At 42.4% G+C, this 19382-nt stretch overlaps 1 protein-coding gene across 4 annotated transcripts in view; it reads left to right on the top strand.

Moving 5' to 3' along the window:
• The first annotated feature begins 217 nt into the window (after nt 1-217).
• The window catches only part of ATP2A2 (ATPase sarcoplasmic/endoplasmic reticulum Ca2+ transporting 2), a 51839-nt gene continuing 32674 nt past the window's right edge, over nt 218-19382 (top strand). For 2 of the 4 annotated variants that reach the window (XM_074297629.1, XM_074297624.1), the window contains exons 1-5: nt 764-1083; nt 1977-1994; nt 2085-2167; nt 8752-8856; nt 13038-13176. In XM_074297629.1, coding sequence (XP_074153730.1) covers nt 966-1083; nt 1977-1994; nt 2085-2167; nt 8752-8856; nt 13038-13176 — 463 coding nt within the window. In that variant the 5' untranslated portion in view covers nt 764-965. Of the gene's footprint in view, nt 303-763; nt 1084-1976; nt 1995-2084; nt 2168-8751; nt 8857-13037; nt 13177-19382 lie in introns of those variants that run through there. The other 2 variants (XM_074297634.1, XM_074297639.1) reach the window with 2 other exon arrangements.

Genomic DNA, 19382 nt, shown 5'->3' with positions numbered 1-19382 from the left:
GGGATGCCCAGGAGCTTCCTCAACAGGAGGCCCAAGGCCTGAACCTCTACCGCCATGCCCGCTCGGAACTGCAGGCCGGTGGCCGCAGTGCGCCTGCGCCGTGGGCGCCTCGAGCCTCGATCCGGGCCCTCGCAGCCGGCGGGAGGGGGTGGGGCCAGCGCGTCCTCTCGGGCGGCGTGGGTGAAGGAGGCGGCCGAGGGCTGGAGACGAAGAGGAAAGGGAGGGGTGGGGGTGAGGAGCGAGGAGGAAAGGGGAGCGAAGGGGGAGGCAGGGGGCGTGGCCCGGCCGGCGGCGCCGCGCTGGTGCCTCTCGGCCAATGAGCGGCGTCCACATGCCGCGGCGGCGAGAGGGGAGGCAGCAGCGAATAAATGCTATTAGAGCCGCCGCCGCCGCCGTCGCTGCCGCGCCGCTCGCTCCCGTCCCCGACGCCGCCACCTTCGCCGCAGTCTCCTCCTCGGGTCACCGGCGCCGCGGCCCCTCGGGGTGGGGGCTCCGCGGAGGCAGCGAGCGCCGCTGCGGCTAGATAGCGCTCCCCGGGCGGGAGCATCGGGGCGCCTCCGGAGCCGCGGCCACAGCGGGGCCCAGGGCCCGGCGGGCGGGCGGGCGAAGCTCGAGGCGCGGGCCGGGCCGGGCCGGACCGGGCGGCGGTTGGCGGTCGAGGGGAGCGTCCCGGGCCCGGGTCGGAGCCGATCGGGCGGGGAGCGGCGTCACCTGCCCCGGGGCCGCGGGGGGAGGGCGCCCGTGGGGTGATTCAGCGCTCGGCGGAGCGGAAGGAGGCGGCGGCGGCGGCGGAGGAGGAGGAGGCAGCGCCGCGGCTCGGGCTGCTGCTGCTGCTGCTGCTGCTGCTGGGGGTGGGAAGCACCGCGCCCGGCGCCCCCGCCGCCTCGTGAGCCCGGGCTGCTGCCCAGCCGAGCCGAGCGCGTCCTAGCCGGAGGCGGCCCCGGGCGGGCTCGGGCTCCGCAGCCATGGAGAACGCGCACACCAAGACCGTGGAGGAGGTGCTCGGCTACTTCGGCGTCAACGAGAGCACCGGGCTGAGTCTGGAGCAGGTCAAGAAGCTCAAGGAGCGCTGGGGCTCCAACGGTGCGTGCCCGCTGCGGCGAGGGGGGGGGCTTCCGCCCCGGGGAGCACCCGCGCGCCCCCCGGGCCCGTCCCGCCCTTCCCCCGCCCCCCACCCTCGCACCGTGCCCGCTTGGCGCAGGAGGCGAGGGGACCCTCGCTTCCCAGTCAACCCCCCTTGGTGGGGCTTCCCGCAGCCCTTCTCGTGAGGCTCGTCCGGGAGGATGAGGAGGCAGCCCCTCCTTAGGGGGTCCCCGACTCCCCGCTACGGAGGGAGCCTGGGCGTGTAGAGTCCGCATCTGGCTGGAAAGGCGGCCTGAGAGAGAGGGAAGATGGCTGACTGGGGCTCCACCTCGTGGGTCTATCCCACCCGAGCTTCCCCGGCCCGGTTTGCGTGGTGAATCCCTCTCCCCAGAGCCTTCCCCACTGGGGCGGGGGGTTGGGGTGGGCCGGCGCAGGCCGGGCCGAATCTCCGCTCCCTGGTCTGTGACCTTCCTTTTGTGCATCGGTGAATCACCCACGCAACTCCAGCCGAGCTCTGGGGAATGAAACCGATCAGTGCTCTGGCAGGAGAAATGGGCTTCCCCTGGACGCGGGGCGGAGGGCTCCCCACAAGACCCCCCCCCACACACACACATCTTGCAGGATGGGGAGCTGGCTGAAATGTCTCCTTTTTAGGGTCCCTGCCTTAAGGGGCTGGGTTTCACTCTGAAATACAGGCACAAGGTCATTAAAGCTAGAAAAGATTGTATCTTTTACTTGTCAGCTGGGGGAAGGGTGGTCCCTGGTCTGGTTAAAGGTTTTGCTTCTAGAATGTGGGATGTTTAAATTTTAACAATTTTCCTTGGAGAAAAACCAAATGTTAATGTCTTCTTTTCTTTTTTCTGCTGTTCCTTGCAAATCTCTGCATTCTACAGAACTGCCAGCAGAAGAAGGTAAGTCATCTGATGAAAAGTTTATTTTTCATTGTTTCTTGCTGAAACAATTATGATAACTATTATTATAATTTGCGTTTCTTGTTATAGGGAAAACCTTATTGGAGCTTGTAATCGAACAGTTTGAAGATTTATTAGTTAGAATTTTACTGCTGGCAGCCTGCATATCTTTTGTAAGTATACAAAATTTCCTTTTTTAAAAGTATTGGTCAGCCAAAGGTTGCAGGGAGGAAAGTTGTAAAACTCAGAGCAGAAATAATGGGGATAAGCAAAGATGTACCGTCCTGGTGTTAGCCACTTGTCTTAATAGAATGTAAACTATGGATTTTTTGCAAAGTAAATGGATGCATCAGTCTCGGGGATTTTTTTAAACTAAGAGATTTAAGGCCAATTGGATTTTCCAAATACATATTGTAGAGCCAAATAAGCTTCTAGAACCAAAGTTTTTGCTATTATTAGGCCTTTTAAATTTCATTTTATTGTTAAATTTTGACTCTCCTTATTCACAAATTGTAAGATCACATGAAGATGATGGTGGGGTCATTGTCATCTGTAAATAGCACTCAGCAAAGGCATATTCTCCAGTTGTTTTCCCTTTCTGGTAATAGCAAGGTGACAGTTGGTTCTGACTGTGACAAGAATGATGACGCTGGTGATGGCTCTGTGCTTGACCAAATTTGGTCACTGACCTTCAGGGTGGTGGTATGTTCATCTAAGTCAGACCCCCCTCCCCCTCCCCTTTTCATGACTGACTACCAAACAGATAGAAGTCCTCAGATGGACAGGACAGAGTTCAGCTTACCCTGTTCCATAGACAAAATATTTGAACTGGGCAGTTTATGGTCGTGTGAGCTGGGGAGTCTAGGTTTGCATTCAAGAGCTGGTGGGGTTGCTAAGAAACGAGAGAGATGCAAAGAATAAGAGCCTCCGGAGGTGATGGGGGCGAATATGTTCTTGATAAGTTATTAACTGATTTGTTCTCTTTATCATCAAATTCTCATGTGGGTTATTCTTTTTTGAGCCCAGAGAATATGTGTTAAATGTGATAGAGAACCTCACAGATTTATAAGGAAAACTTGAGAATGTGATTCTCTGGAATGAAATAAAATAATCTCATTCATAAAAAAAAAAAAAAAAAAAAAATTCTTCCCTCCCCCCAACTTGAGGACAGGAAGAACTGGTTCTGATATGACCGCATCTATTCATGCCGCATGTGTGTCAACCGGGCCTAGCTTTAGAAAAACCCCCAAACGACCCGCTGGAGATGAATCATTGAGCAGTTGGGTGTCTACCAGCAACCCCAAGGGGCCACCTTCATCTTTCCTCTAGCTGTCTTTTCTCTCTTACCTTTCAGCAGAAGGAGATTTGAGGAATAGGCAGAGGTGTTGCCTTAAAACAGTAGATTTCTGGGTTGTTTTTCGAAATGGCAGCTCTCAGAGCAGCAAACATTTGGCAGACACAATTTTAGTGCTTTAAGTCTAAAATGATCCTTTTCCCACTAAGTGTAGTATACGTCATAATTATCCTGAGAGTGCCATCAATTACCTTTAGGGTCTGGCTCTTGGATTCTTCTCTTAGAGGAAAATTGAGGCATGATATCACAGCAGATGACTTGCTGAGCCTACTGAATTGCTCTCAACTGCTTACTATGTCTCTTTTCCCTCATTTTTTAAAATTTAAATTACATAGTTTAATTCCAACATATCTGAGAAAATTAGAATCCTCTGTTATAGATTAATCAATTTGCCATTTAGAAGGTTCTGCAGATTATGTTACTACTAACATTCACTTGAGCTTTTAACTGCAAATACTGTGTGAATTTATTTAGGGACTAAGCAACTGCTAATAGTCCTGAATAGTTTATAGAAGGAATAAACAGTAGGCAGCTAAAGCACATTGGAAATGACTTTGCTACTTTACCTTGAACTAATCACAATTTGTTGAGAAGTAGAATAAAATGTGAATTTAATTTAACTTCATAAAACAAGGCAGGCTGAATATTTAGACTGGTGAATATTTTACATTTCTAGATGGCTAAGATGGTTTAAAAAATCTCATTTCTGGGCCAAGATAAATTTGTACTTGGGTTTCATGAGCGGCCACCCTCCCCTACCGAGATGTTGCATCAGAAGTTTGGTCATGTATACATTGAAGCAAAATTAATCTTAGCTCCTGAGTAGTTGTTGATGGTATTTAAAAAAAAAAAAAAAAAAAAAAAAGGAATCAGTATTGGAAGCTGAGGAGATGGTTGGGTCTCATTCAGAATCTGTTCCCTTTCAAATATATAATCTTTCTCTCCTCAGAGAGTCTATCTATGTTTAGAATAGTATACTTTTAAAATCTTATTTTGTGGCTGTTGAAAGGATAGTTTATTGTGAAATTCCAGTAGAGTTTAAGGGTTTCTTGGAATTCATGTAGTCTTTTTCCTAGTATTTCAAGCAGTACCCTCATGTTCTCTAACCTTTACAGACCCATGGAAGTAATGTTCCACTTATCTTGGGGTATCACTGCTAGAAAATGTCCAGAATTGCCATCTTTTTTGATTTTTGATTCTTTGGAGGCTGTGGTATCATAATGAGTCTTTGTTATGTGTTCGAATCTTGGTTCTGTTATTTAGTAACTATGTGACCTTGAGCCAGTGAACTCATTTCCAGGTTAGATTAGACAGTCTTCAACGTCTCTTTCAGCTCTGAATCATTATATTATTTTCCTTTAAAATAGTGATGCTTAATTACTTTAACATGCATTTTACAAATGTAAAATTTTGATTCTTATCTAATAGAGACTGGGGGATAGGTGTTGTATAATAGGTTCTTCTTAGATTGTAAAAAATACACTTGATGTGATGTTTCCTGTGACTACGTGACATATTAAACCAGAGAATAACTCTAGTTAATGTTCTAGCATAGTTGAATAGAAGAAATTGATTATTTTTAGACAGGTGACTTGTAGGGATTTGTTTAGTCATTTCAGTTGTGTTTGACTCTGACCCCATTTGGGGTTTTTTTGGTGAAGATACTAGAGCAGTTTGCCATTTCCTTCTCTAACTCATTTGACAGATGAAGAAACTGAGGCAGACAGGGTTAAGTGACTTGGCCAGGGTCACACAGTTAGGAAGTGACTGAGGCTCAGAGTCCTCCTGACTCCTGCCTGATGCAAAGTCCACTATGCCATTTAGCTGCAATATTCACCAAAGAATATATTGGGAAGGCCCTCAGGCTAGAATGATTATGTACATCAGAGAGAGGGACATAGGCATGCACATGTAAATGGAGTGACCCTGGGGTTCTTAGGGTCAGTGTTTGGTGCTGTCCATAGATTTATTTGGTCCAATTACCTCAAATGTGGTAGTTGCTTTTCATAAGTTTCTTACTGTTATCTCCAATCTGTTTCCAGCTTATCTTTATCATAAACCTCTTGAGCCTTCCTCTTTTTCTAATGTGTCAATGCTGATAATTCCTGTGGCCCCTTTCTTCCCTGTCTCCCCAAGTCCTGGAACAGAGAGGACTATTCAGGTTCAAAGAAATAGTTGGGTCAGTAGAACAAGCCAGTTGGATGTGTTCATCTTCTAGTATGGTTAATAATGCTGATTCCTGTGGGTTTATAGTCTGAAATTAGAATATTGTCTTTTTGTTTAAATTTATAAATTATACTTGTCATTTGAAGTCTTTCGTTCTTTGTCACATGGAAGGCTCCATTATTCTAACTTTATTTGTAATACAAATGATTAGCAGCTACTTTATGTCCTTAAAGGTAAGCCTGTTACAAAAAAATTTTATTCGTCAGCAATTAATCAGTATATTATCATTTATTGTTCCAAAATACTCATCTAATAAAAGTCTTTTGTGCTAAATCATAGATTCATATTAGAAGGAAAAACTTTTTGAACTTTTTGAACAATGAAACTTTTTTTGCCCTTGAATTAAAGAGAAAAGTCTAGATCAGTGGGTCCAAGCATTTATTTAAGCACAACTGTTAAATGCTGGCAATACAAAAGCCTGACCTGTCCTCAAGAAGTTTATGTTCTAATGCAAAAGACTGTTACATGCAGAGTACATGGAAGGTAAATTTAGTCTGGAAGGTACCAGTGACTAGAGAAGCCAAGAAAGGCCTGTAGTTTGTTACTTAAATGTGTGCCTTACATCCGGCTGCCAAGAAGGAAATTCATCCTCCCTCTAACAAGGTGCGAAGCTTATCTTCGAGTTGCTAATGCCTCACTGACCTTTAAGAAAGGCCCTTGTTCCTCCTCAAGTCCAACAATTTTTTTTTCTTAGCTGGAGAGTTAAGTTTCCTATTTCTAATACGCTCTCTTTGGCAAGCATTTGGAAGGCTAGCAGCAGAGCAGCTGCGATCTTGCATCCATCACAATTTATCACTTCCTCAGAGAAGTTGTCTTTTTGGCACTAGGCCTGATCTCAGAGCCTGCAGTAGTGTGCTGTGTGTCAGAGCTCAGGAACAGGGCTCTGTGTCTGGGCCTCTTAGGCCCAACTTGCCCCTTTTGCATTCTCTCCTTGGGATCTGCCTGCCTCTTTATTTTCAGAATCTTTTTGGAAATTTGGTTATATTCCAGTTTCCCCTCTCCCCTCTCCCCCAAGTATTTATTTCTATGCCTTGACCTTACAATTTATTAAATAGTAAGCATTGAAACGCCCATTGGATCAACCGTACTGATTTCTTGTGGTTAGCTTTCTAGACAGAGGTATTTCGGTTGCTATTCCAAAAATGGTCAAAAATATATTCATTTTCTATTAACTAGATCATTTGAATTCTTAGTAGCTACCATTACTAATATTTGTTTAAAATACAGAATCTGTTCCTAAAATATTGGAATGAATTTCTCTTCAGAATCTGTTCTAGTTAAATTGGGATACTTTAATTTGAACTCTTTATATTCTATTTATCACTCAACTTAAGAGGTAATAGCAGGTCATATTAAAGTTAATGCTAGCTTTGGCACCAATAGGTTTAGGGTAATGTCTGCTGCTCTTAATTTTGTAAGGCACTCCGCTTAATATAATCCCATCATTACCTGGTTTGCTTGGAATTCCATATTTATGCTTGAACTTGTATTGTAGTTTAGTCATTTTCAGTCATGTCCAACTCTTTGTGATCCCTTTTGTGGTTTTCTTGGTAAAGAAACTGAGAAATTTGCTATTTCCTTCTCTAGTTCATTTTATAGATAAGGAAACTGAGGCAAACAGGGTGAAGTGACTTGTCTAAGATCACACAGCTTAGGAAGTGTCTGAGTCTGGATTTGAACTTGGGTCTTTCTGACACCTGGCCTGACGTTGTTATCCAATGGCCTTCTAATCATTCTAGGTGTATGCCATGGGTCTGAAATATACCTCTTGAAAAAAGTCTTTCCCCAATATTGCAGATGTCTGATTTAAAAAAAAAAAATCTTGCTAAACTTTTTCCCTTTATTTAAAAAAAAAAGTTCTGTTTATAAAAGTTATCTCTGAGAAGGAGAGTTACAGGGGAAAGAAAAAAAAAGCTACCAACAAAACCTGTTTTTTAAAAAAAAGTCACTGCACTATTTTAGTAGTTTTATATTGAATCGGCATTCAATAAAATTTCAAACAAAAAAACTCAACAAACTTGGGGTGAAAATCCCAGATCTTTAAAAATATATCATTGGTTGCTTTTGTTCTCATATCTTACATGATGCTATCTACTGCTTAACTGAATTTAAATCACTTTAATTTTATTAGCACAATTTTCATTGCTTGTTTTCCCTTTGAATTGGACACAGATGATCATTTTTTAAAAAAAGTTATGTTATCATCCTTGTTAATTTAACAACCATTTCTGCTTCCCATGCCCAAAGCATTCTGCTGACCATTAGTTCTTAATCCAAACTATTTCAAACCAGTAACCAGCTGGTTTCTTTACTAAGTTCTCTCACCCTCTTTGGCTGCTTTGGGATAGGAACAGATGGTGGTGTTTTAGATAGATAACTTTTCTCAAAAGTGACTGGTTGGTAAACTGGGAGAGTGCTAAGGAAGAGTAAGATTTGAACCCTGTACTCAAGGAGAGTAGAGTCTAACAGAACAGGTAGACATAAGGCTCTGTGACTCCAGATGAGGCCTTCTCCTTTTCTTGCTGGTGGTTGTGAAGAAGTTCCTTTGTAACTCTTATTGCTTAAGTTTAATATGTTAATAATTGAAAGGTTAAGAGGTACAAAGTACTCTGACAGCTTGGAGAGGGAAGGGATTGCTCTTGGGTTAAGGGAGCCTTCAGGCCAGAATCCGGTATTCATTGCATGGATAGATGGGTGGATGGATGAATGAATGGAGGTGTGAATCCCTATCTGCACTGGTGGTCTGCCCAGCTCTGTATCAAATATAGGATACGTTTGGGGCAGTGAGGGAGTTCCGCTGGGTTAGAGCAGAGGGAAGAGAGGATAAGATAAGATAGGAAGGCCCAAGTTGTAATTAGGTTTTGCAGGATTCTTGTTGTTTTTCTAGCAAGAGGTTAGAGTCATCAGTTAGAGATGGGGTGAGCAGGGAAAAGGTCCTTAGGTGATGTTCAGATGAGGGTAGTGGGAGCCTGCTGCTCTGGCTCTCCGGAATACGAATGTGATGTTCTTTTTTCTGCTGATGCTCAACACTCAGAAAATGGTTTTGGTGATGCTAAATATCCATGAATTGTCATAAGTAGCTGGTGCTAGTTGCAAACACCCTGCTGTTGTTCTTGAGCACTTTAAAGTGGAATACAGAATGTTCTACTCACTGCAGCAATATTATTTCTTTTGCAGGTCCTGGCCTGGTTTGAAGAAGGTGAAGAAACAATCACAGCATTCGTGGAGCCTTTTGTAATCCTGCTTATCTTAGTGGCCAATGCCATTGTGGGTGTGTGGCAGGTAAGCCCTAATATTTACCTTAGCAGTGTAACTGTTGGGTGATAACCCAGCAGATCCCTTTCCATTCTAATCTAAGATCTGTAATCTTCTGAAGGGATTAAATAAAAAGAAGCCCACTGAGTCTGTCTTATTGTCTACAGCAAAACTTTTTTTTTCCCTTCTTGTGATTTTTTAAATTTACATTTTCTTTGTATTCCTTGCTAAGAAGTTACCTGGCTTTTCAGAGAGTACTTTCTTTAGATTTTCCTGACTCCTGGGAAATAGTTTTAGGACCTCAACATTAACTTGTGATTTTGGCCTATGCTTCATGGTATAACAGCATGCTCCTTTCCCTTCCCCTCTAATCACTTCAGCAAGCTTGTGCTCAGGGCTTATTAAGTCAACTCAATAAATCTTTTTGTCAGGCTCTGTGCTAAACTCTGGGGATACAGACAAGGAATGTACCACATATAAACCAATGAGACGATAATCCGCTACAAAACCGTAATATACTGGGTTTTTGTGTGCCCATGGGTCTATTTAAATTTTAGCCTTCTAATGAAGCTCTTCACCTTACATGTCCCTAGTGTAGGGAAAGGGAAGTGACTGTGTGAATTTGCCTGAATTGACAAATTTAAATAGCACTTTGGGGTAGCCATGAAAAAGCTCAGAGTCTCTGAGACCGTTGTCAAAGGTTTGCTTTCCTAAAAGGAAATTTTGGATATTACCAAGAAGACCCATTTCTATTGTACCTTTGAGAAATCTTGGCAGTCAAGTGGTGCAGTGGATAGTTTGGGCCTCAGTTTCCTTATCAGTAAAATGGGGAAAATAATAGCCTCTATCTCCCGGAGTTGTGAGGAACAGATGAGACCATATTAGAAAATCACTTCGCAAATCAAATGTTAGCTATTATTGTTAATAATAATAAATTTAGCAAGACTTGATTCTTCTAGTAACATTTAAATTCCTTGAAATAACATTTTAAAAATATTGCTGTATTCTCGAATGTAATTGTCATACAAGGACAAAAACCATGTCCTAGAGAATGTTTCTGTTGTGATGGGAAGATTTGTTCAGTGACAGTTTGTCCCAGAATTGTACAAAATGCTGCATAAAAAACCAAACTTTTCATCATCCTTTATATTTATAGAATTTATTCTTGCGCCCCAATCCCCCATCTTTAGATATTCTTCCTTCTCTGTTCCATTGATGTTGGCGTCTATTTATGAATTGGCGTCTCCCCTTCTTTCTTTGTTTACTTCCCTATTCCCTGCCCTACCCTACTCTCTCTCCTCACCTTCCCCCCATTTTTTTCTTCCAACTTCTTTTTTTAAAGATAATTGTAGGGAATGTGTTAAGTGTTAATTGGCTTTGATTGGTCTTTGTGTGTGAGGTTGTATGTCCAGTGGTTTTTATGTTTTATTTTGGCAAGGGTCATACAGTAAGTAGACATCAAGTGGCTGAGGTCTGATTTAAGTTCAGGTCCTTGATTTCTGATAGAGCTGGTGCTCTATCCACTCACTGCACCACCCAGCTGCCCCAGGCCTTTTGTTTCTAGATGTTTTGGAATGTTGCTTTTCCTTCTTGTTGAGAAAGCTTTGCTCACTTTTGGTGAGCATAATATGGTAAAAGTGTGACATATTTGCTCTTTCTCCCAAGAGTCTATTTAAATTTTAGCCTTCTAATGAAGCTCTTCACCTTACATGTCCCTAGTGTAGGGAAAGGGAAGTGACTGTGTGAATTTGCCTGAATTGACAAAGGAGGAAATTTCTTAAATTTACCACAGCAGCAGTACTCACAGTTTTCCCCCAAATTTCAGTGAGGCATAACATATTCCTACTTGAGGAAAGGGGTCTGTCAATGTAACTTTATTGGTTTGGGCTTTGAAATCTAGGCTCCGTAGCACATTAACACAGGTGTACATCTTCTCCCCACAAGCTTATTTAGAGCAGTCCTAATATGTGAATGTCTAAATTGGCTTTTTAGAAGTTTTTGTGTAATTAAGATTACTTTAAATTGCATGATTCTTTCTTGCATCTGAACATAGGTTTTCTTAATTTAGCATAACTTCAGTATATGAGTATATTGTCTTTAGGCCCCATGTAAGTAGCTTTTAAAGGTCCTGTTCTTATACCTGTGGTCTGCAGATGAATGAATTGGAAGAGTGAGGCATGCCTAATCAGCTATTTATTAATCACCTGTTATGTTCCAGGTATGTTTGTTGTTGTTGGCCCCTAGTGGTGTTGTGTCTCCTCCCTGAGTTTACATCTACTCTCAGGTACTTCCTAGCTGGATGATCCTGGGCAAGTCACTTAACCCTGTTTGCCTCATTTCCTTCATCTTGAGAAGAAATTGGCCAACCTCTCCAGTGTCTCTGTCTAGATTACTCCAAATGGGGTCACAGAGTGAGACTGCTGAACCACAAATATGCTAATATAAGAGATGAACGAGTCCCTGCCCACGCAAATCCTCTGTTCAGTTGGGGAAATGGGTACATTATTGGTGTTTACACAAGTCCTTTTGTGGGTAAGATACTGGCAACTCAGGGATTGGAGAGGCTGAGTGAGAGGAGGATTAGGAAATTTAGATATGAAAGGCATCTTGGAATGCTACAAGAGGGCTAATCTCAATGGATCACAGTGTTGAAAGGGAAGTTGTGTCTCAAAGTCCCTATTCCTAAAAGTCAATTAATGGGAGGGGGGGAAGACCTTGGTCAGCCAGATGTGGTCAGGCCTCTCCTTGGAAAATCACTTGGCCATTTTGGTTGGACTGTGTAGGGACGTGAGTAAGGAAGAGCATTAAGCTATTGCAGGAATTCAACCAAGAGGTGATGTGAATATAAGGTAGAAATTGTGGAATCAGGACAATAATGTCCATCATTAATCAATTGGAATTGGATTAGCTCTTCTCAGCATACATCCTCGTACAGTATCATTGTTGAAGTGTATAATGAAGTGACGCAAAGCATGGTGGTACCTTTCAGCAGACACAGATAGAAAAGGTAGGGGGAGAGAATGACTTCTGTTTTGTACATGTTTGGGGTGCTCACTAGGTACTGAGTTTGAACTGTGCAGTAGGTTTAGAATTGAGAGTATGAAAACCACATATTCAAATACATACAGAATAAAAAAAGAATAAAGAATACACAATAGCTAGGAGGAGGGGAAGGGATCAAGGAAGATTTGGTATAGATGGTGCCTCTGTTCCTTCTTAAAGGAAGAAATGAATTCTTTTGGGGACAAAGCCAGTTCAAAGGCACATAAATGAGGCATTAGGAACACAGAAGAGGACAGGTGGGCTGGATTTAAGAATACAGAAGAGTCCAGATTTGAAAAATTGAGAGTAGCAATCTTAGAGGAATTTTAATTCGAACCTATTATTTTATAGATAAACAAAGTGGCCCCAAAATCACTAAGAGAACTGCCTGACATCACACATCTTAGATCTGAAGGGAATTTGTATTTTATGCTTGCAATAGGGAACCAATGGAGTTTGAGATTTCTGCATAAAAACCAAGTTGAGGGTAGTGTAATAGGATTAACTGGAGGGGGAATGTCTATGACAAAATAACTTTCTAAGATTAAGCTTAATATGAAATGTGGTAAATTGTGATAAATAGAAGATGTCTGTAGCATTTCTGGACAGATTTCTGGGGTTTGTGGGAAAGATGTGATTTTTTTTTTTTTTTTTTTTGAAAGAAGGTCTATGTGACCTTGAGCAGGTCTCTTAATGGCGCTGGGCCAACTTTAACTATAAAATAAGAGAATTGAACTAGATAATATCTTAGGTTGCTTCCAGCTCTCCATTCTGTGATCTGAGGGGAACTCCAAATAGATACTGACTTCCTAAAATGTCCATGATGCGTGACAACAGGGTGGAGGGTATCCAAGAACTGTAGCTGTTTTCTTTTTTTCTTGTCCTCAGTCTGTTCAGATCATAGAAATGTTTTTGGTAGAGTGAGATTGTGAAGTAGTCTTTCTTGGCTAATTTAATTTTCATTAGAATGATCTTGACCACATAGGTCTCCAACATTCTTCCAGACTATAATTTTAACTAGATTTAGCAGTTCTAAATTTGATTGGCTCTTTGGCCTAGAAATGGAATGAAGGTGACATTGTCATCAGTAACACTTCTTGAAATGGCTTTTTCCCCTTCTATTTTTTATAAACATTGGTAGGCATTTAATAATCTTTTTCTTACAGGAAAGAAATGCTGAGAATGCAATTGAAGCTCTTAAGGAATATGAACCTGAAATGGGTAAAGTTTATCGACAGGACAGGAAGAGTGTCCAGCGGATCAAAGCCAAAGATATAGTGCCTGGGGATATTGTGGAAATAGCTGGTGAGTAGTTGGGTGTGCATCTAAGCATTCTGCTTTGTAGTGTTTTGTTATGCTTAAGTCTGTGTGTTTATCTGTAATTACACCTAAATGAGTGCTCTTGCATAGATGAATTATCTTATCGAATTTTAGGAGTAGGCCAGCTTCAAAACAGAGCTTAGCTGTTTCCTGAATTATATGTTTCAGAGTGTTTTGGCATCTTCCCCTACCCATTGACTACTAAAGTTTTCTGTACAAAATTTGTTTGAATTACTGTATTTGTCTGGTTTATGCCGAAACTCAAGAATGGTGCTAAAATTGTTAATGTTTTTTATTAGGATGTGGTGATCACATGAAGGCTTTGAAAATAAAGGACATGACTTTTTTTCTGTTTTCATTCTCTGTACAATATTTTAAAAACCCCAGCAAAAACCTATTCTTGATTTTATCCATGAGAGTTAGGTTTAAGGGACAATATATCTCTTAAATTGTTTTTCTCTCATGAAAGAGCCATTTAAATATCTTGGAGAATAACTTATTAATATAACTCCACGCCCCAGTTTCCTCATCTGTAAAATAAGAATTGGACTCAGACGCCACAAAGGCTTGTTCAGTTTTTGGTCTCAAGTGGATGCCAAAGAACTTTTGTTCCGACCCTTGGCTCTTGGAGTCATAAAGTCAGTCACCTGTATGGAGAGGATTAGGCCCCTATTATAATCTCTTCTACTACATACCTTTCCCACCCCCTCAGTTGAAGTGCTTTCTCTCAGTGATTTAGCTTTCTTCTATGTATTTGTTCTTTTCCCAATTTGATTGGGGAGCTTTTTGAAGGCAAGGACAATCTTTTACCTCTTTTTGTGTTTTAAATGAATGTTTGTTTATTGATTGATTCTTGAGATGAGATCTTCCCCTTTCAGAAGGAGTTTACCATTTTGTTTTCATGATTATTTCCTCACTGGTATTGCTGATGGTCTGGCCAGAGGGGAGTGGTTAGTAGCAGAAGGTCATTTCAATTAAGTCTACCAAAATGGCGCCCTGTTCAGCTCCCTATTGTACTGGTGAGCCTCCAGGTGACCTTGGAAAGGAAGTTGCAACTAGAGATAGCATCTGCTGGGGGCTTTGTTCCCAGAGCCGGCGTTAATATTGTAACCAGTACTGGTGACTTGAGCACTGGAATTAGCTGAATCAATGGTGCCAGGAAGGGGAAGTGATTTAGTCACTATTTGAGTTAAAAAGGACAACCTCACATTTCTTAACACTGTGGTTTACAAAGCTTTCCTCCTAACATCCCCAAGTGGTGGGTGCTGTATAGCTCCAGAACTTCCTCCAAGATCACACAGCTAGTAGGGGAACAAGTCAGGATTCAAGCCCCTTCATTTTGTCTGCCTACATGAAGTTCAGGACTTGTTACCCCTCTGTGGAAGTACATCTATTAGCAAAGAAATGAAGTTTGTCATTGATGCTTTTGTATAAAATGTGGTGGGTGGAATGTGCTAAGTCACTGCATAATTTAAGGGTTTGTGAATTATTCCTTTTTTTTTTTTTTTAAGTCCCTTTTCAGTTTCCTGGCAGAATACACATCTTCTGTCAGACCTAATGATAAGGCTGTGAAGCCATTTCTAATTCCTAACAGTTATAGCGGGTGAGACCATTCCAACATTGAATCAGTGAGCCATTGCTCTTAATTTCATCAGTAGATGGAATTGTTCAAAAGCTCCTTGGGAAAAAGATTCCAAATGAGATCAAAGGAGAAGAAATTTCTGGAAACTTCTTTCTTTGAAGGGATAAATAAATAAAGGAGGACTGGCCTGTTTTCAGTGAATAAGGAAAAAATGTCCTTTAAAATTGTCACTAGAAAAACTGAGCTGACTCAGAATAAGAGCAGGCAGTCACAGAATAGCAGGATGTTTTATAAGCTCAGGGCATAGAGCATGGCTCTTTACTGAGACCATCGTGGACTTCCCACCACCTGTCTAGTAGCCAGGGTTAGTCACCTTTGCCCAGCCCCAGAAATGGTTAAGAGCCCTTGTCCTTAGAGCAGGCCTAAATTACATTCTTTCTCTTGTCCTTCTAGTTCTGCCCTCTAGGACCAGAGTGATCTTGAGTAATCCCTTCTCCAGAGGAGAGCCCCTCAGATACTTGAAGTCACTTTTATGGCCCTCAAGGCCCTTTACCATGCTGATTGCCCTCCTCCCCTTCTTTCCAATTCCTACTTAGAATGTGGTTCCCCAAATGGAAAGCAGAGTCTACCTGTAGTCTGACCAGACCAGAGAAGAGAGACATGCTTTTCCCTTGAAACCTAGGCTCTCAACATGGTATTATACTACTTTCGTGTCCTTGGGGGGGGGCACTGTGCTAAGTTGTTCATTAAAGCCCCAATATTTCTTCTATCCAGTTTTCTAGCTGCCCTGCACTTTGGAAGTGGATTTTTTTGAATTGTCATGAAGAAAGTAAATAGGGATGAATGTAATTTACTCAATTCAGCTCAATGGTTTTAGCTTGGTGAGTCTTTTCAAATCCTGGCTCTTGTCCTAAGGAACCTTTGCCTCTATCCTGTTTTTGTCACTTTGCAAATAAGGGAGAAAAGACTTGACTTAGACAATTTCCATGTTGAAATGACCACTGGATGAGGTGAGAAATGGAAGGAGGGAGATCCTGAAAGTGGGAAAAATATCTGGTGTATTCTATCAAAAATAAAGTGCATTTTTAATATACATTATGTGGTATAAAGGGCAGATTGCACCAGAATATGTTGTTACAGGATTTATTATGTAATACAGGAGAACGCATATGTTTGTGTGTGCATGTGTGTAACATGTGACTGGCCCACAAACATGTGCTAGTTGAATACAACAGCCTCCAAAGAGTTGAAAATGAATATATGGGGCAGGGGAGAGGTGTATGGTAGGTGGGTCTAATCATTCAGAAACCCTCTATGGCACATTTCTGGAAGGGCCTGGATGAGAATCATGGGAAAAGTATAGGGAGATAGAGGTAGATGTCAATCTCTTGCTGCTAGGAACTGTCTATCCTTTATCCTAGATCATTAATAAGAAGGTTAAATAGCCTGGGGCCAAGCCATGGTCCCAGGGGCATTCATTGCACTGGAGACCTAGCAACCAGACTCCTCTAGGTCTAGTCACTGAACTAGTCTAAAATTCACTTAACTCTACTCTGATGGAGAGAGCTCGCATCCTTCCTTCTACAAAGGAGATGAGATTACAAATATATTTGTGTTCTCTCTCTCTCTCTCTCTCTCTCTCTCTCTCTCTCTGTATATATATGTATATATATATATATACACACACACACACACAACATATTACAAAGATTAGAGAGATTTATAAAGATGTTTTTCTGAGGTTTGGGTAAAGACTGAGGTTATGGCGTGACTCATTCTTGGTGCCGCCCATGTTGACCCTTTGTGATCCTGCTTGGTGTGGTTTTGGTTAACTATTTGCTATCTGTCTTTAATTGGATATTTTTGAATTTTGTTAAAGAGTTAAAGTTGACTTCCCTGACCTTGTCTGCCTTTGGGGAAAATGCCCTGGTTCCCTTCTCTTTTGTCCTTTTCCACATCACTCAGCATGGCTTGAGGGGATGTCCTTTGGGATAGTCCATCTGGACCTGCTGCACTTCCATATTCTTTTGTACCCTAACAAGAGCTTGTTTAGTTGGGCCTCATAACCTAGCAGAAGCATTACAACAATTGGTGCAAGGTAAAGGAATCTGTGCTGTTTATAGCTCTGATCCCGGTTCTGTAGCCAAGGGTGTCATTGCAGAGTCCCTCACCTCTAACTCTTCAGTCCTGAAGAATCCCCAGGACAGGTTTCCCCTTCTTCCCCAAAAGTTCTTAGTTGGAGGGAGGTGGCCGCTGGTTTGCAGATGGAGCTCCACTTCCCTCTTGGGCTTTCTTTCTAACTTGTGCTGGTTTTTTGGTGTTGCCTTTAGTTTGCTCTGATAAAGAAGGTGACTTACTTTTAGGTCAATATTTTGAATCTGACTTGTGATCATTTTTCAGTCTGTACATATGTAAACCACGCCCCCCCCCCAAAAAAAAAAAATTAATTTTTTAAGAGTATAGATATATTTGGGCCAGCACAGTAAAAATGAAAAGAAGAGCCTGTGACTCCTTGATGGGAATGAAGGCAGCCACAATTGATATCCAATGGGCTTTTGGCACATTGGAGTTTCTGGAATTAAATATCCAAGTCATGGAAAATCTTAAGAGTCGCAAGGTTTGGAACTTTTATCTTGCCTTGGTAGCTTTCTTGCTTTCTGGATTGGTGAGAATATATGCTATCTTTTACCAGCTCCTGAAATCAATCCTCCTTAGACATATTTCTTATTCCTTTTTCCTAAAGTCTGGCATGAAGATTAATAACTCTCCTTAAAGACTAACCCGTCCCTAAGTGAATATGGGTTGTTTTGATGTTAGGGCACGTATATGTGTGTGGGGGGGGTGGGGGGGTTGTGACTGTGGTCTTAGCCGGACTTGAGTTGAGAGGTGTGAGTATCCTGTTGAGGCATGTTTTAGCCAAAACTCACTTGGTCTCTAGACTTATTACTCATCATGTTTTTAAAGCACACGTCTTCCTCTGTTAATATTTGTAAGGTATCTTTGGGTAATTACAAGTTATTTTCCCCTTATTCATTGGTGCCTTCTCTCTCCCCTTCTCTTGGCCATACCATCCTGGCAAACAAGTGTCCTGGCTCTGCTTTTAACAACCACATTCCTCGAAAAAGCTGACTCTGTTTGTTGCCTCTGTTTTTTCACCTCCCACTCATTTCTCACCTCCTTGTCATCTGGTTTCCAACTTTATTCAACTGAGATTGCTCTGAAGGCTCCCTGTGATGTCTTTGGCACTTTTCAACCCTTGTTCTTGCCTTCACTTAGGACAGGGTCCTTCTTCCCTTTGCCAGGTTTCCCTGGCTGATCTCTCCTCAGTCTCCCCCCAGAGTTGCACCCCATGACTGAGACTTAAGCAGCTTCTGCCATTTAGCTCCAGCATCCTCAGAGCAGTTTTGCTCCTCACTTGGAGCCTGTTGACCATTTCTATCCAGGTGGCTCCTCATGGGGCTCATGAGTTCCAGCCATCCCTGCCTCAGATCTTCCCTTCCTTATCATATGCCCATTTCTTTGCTGGTGGCACCACCAGTGTGGACCCCTCATCTCTCAAGTCCTCAGGTATCTTTTTTCTCCCTGTCCTTTCATTGATGGTCTCTTGCCAAGACCACTTCCCAACATCAGTGGGGTCTCTCCTCCCCTATCCATCTTCCACATAGCTGACCCTGACTTCCTCCCCTGGCATTCAGTGCCCTTCCTCGTCTGATTCTAGCTCCTTCTTTGTGCCCCCCACACTAGGCACTTGGCACATGGAGGTCGCTGCCCTGCCTTCCCAGGCCTTTGTGCAGACTTTGACCCATACTAGAATGTGCCTCCTTCTCAATTTCACCTCGTGGGGTGCCTTCCTTCCTTCCAAGCTCAGCTCAAGTGTCACCTCCTTCAGGAAGCCTCTCATGATTCTCTTTGCTCCGCCCCCAGGCACAGTGCCCTCCTTCGACAAACAGCTTTATGTCTACTGTGTCCATATGTTTTTATGGACTTGTAGTGTTGTTCCCACCTGCAACATGACCCAGTAGAAAGTCAACTCCTTGAGAGCTGGGAATTTGTGTTACTGTCTCTGTACCTGAGTGCCTAGCACATAGTGGGTGCTTAATGAGTGCTTTTTGTATGAACGAATAATTTTTGTTTGTTGTAATAAAGTTTCCAAGAGTGATAGGTAGGATGAAGTCTTCAACTTGATATAGAAAAATATGGCTATATATGTATTCAAATAAATTCTACTTATGGTTGTTCTATTTAGAAAATTCTCTTTATGTAAAGTACTTTGTGTCAATTTAAAGTGCATAAGGCAGTTCAGTTAATTATTTTGGCTTTGCTGGCAATCAGGCCACAACTTTCAGGCATTGATGTAAATAGTAACTATTGGGTTATCCTTATCAGTAAGCTGGCAGGTAAATTGGACAGATGGCAATATACCGTATAGCTGTTCCATTTGATACCGTGCTGAGTCAGTCAAAATAACTAAAAGTTTTGTGAAAAATATAGTAACATTTTGACTGTCCAAAGGAGAACCGAATCCTTCAGGCTGCGAGAAGGGGGTGATGTGTTATTTGCTAGGGAATTTTATCCAGTCCTGGAGATAAGGCTACATTTTCTGCGTCTC

This window comes from Sminthopsis crassicaudata, chromosome 1, assembly GCF_048593235.1.
Source record: "Sminthopsis crassicaudata isolate SCR6 chromosome 1, ASM4859323v1, whole genome shotgun sequence".
Lineage (NCBI taxonomy): Eukaryota > Metazoa > Chordata > Mammalia > Dasyuromorphia > Dasyuridae > Sminthopsis > Sminthopsis crassicaudata.
The sequence above is the reverse complement of the archived record's forward strand: the minus strand, read 5'-3'. Positions and strand labels throughout refer to the sequence as shown.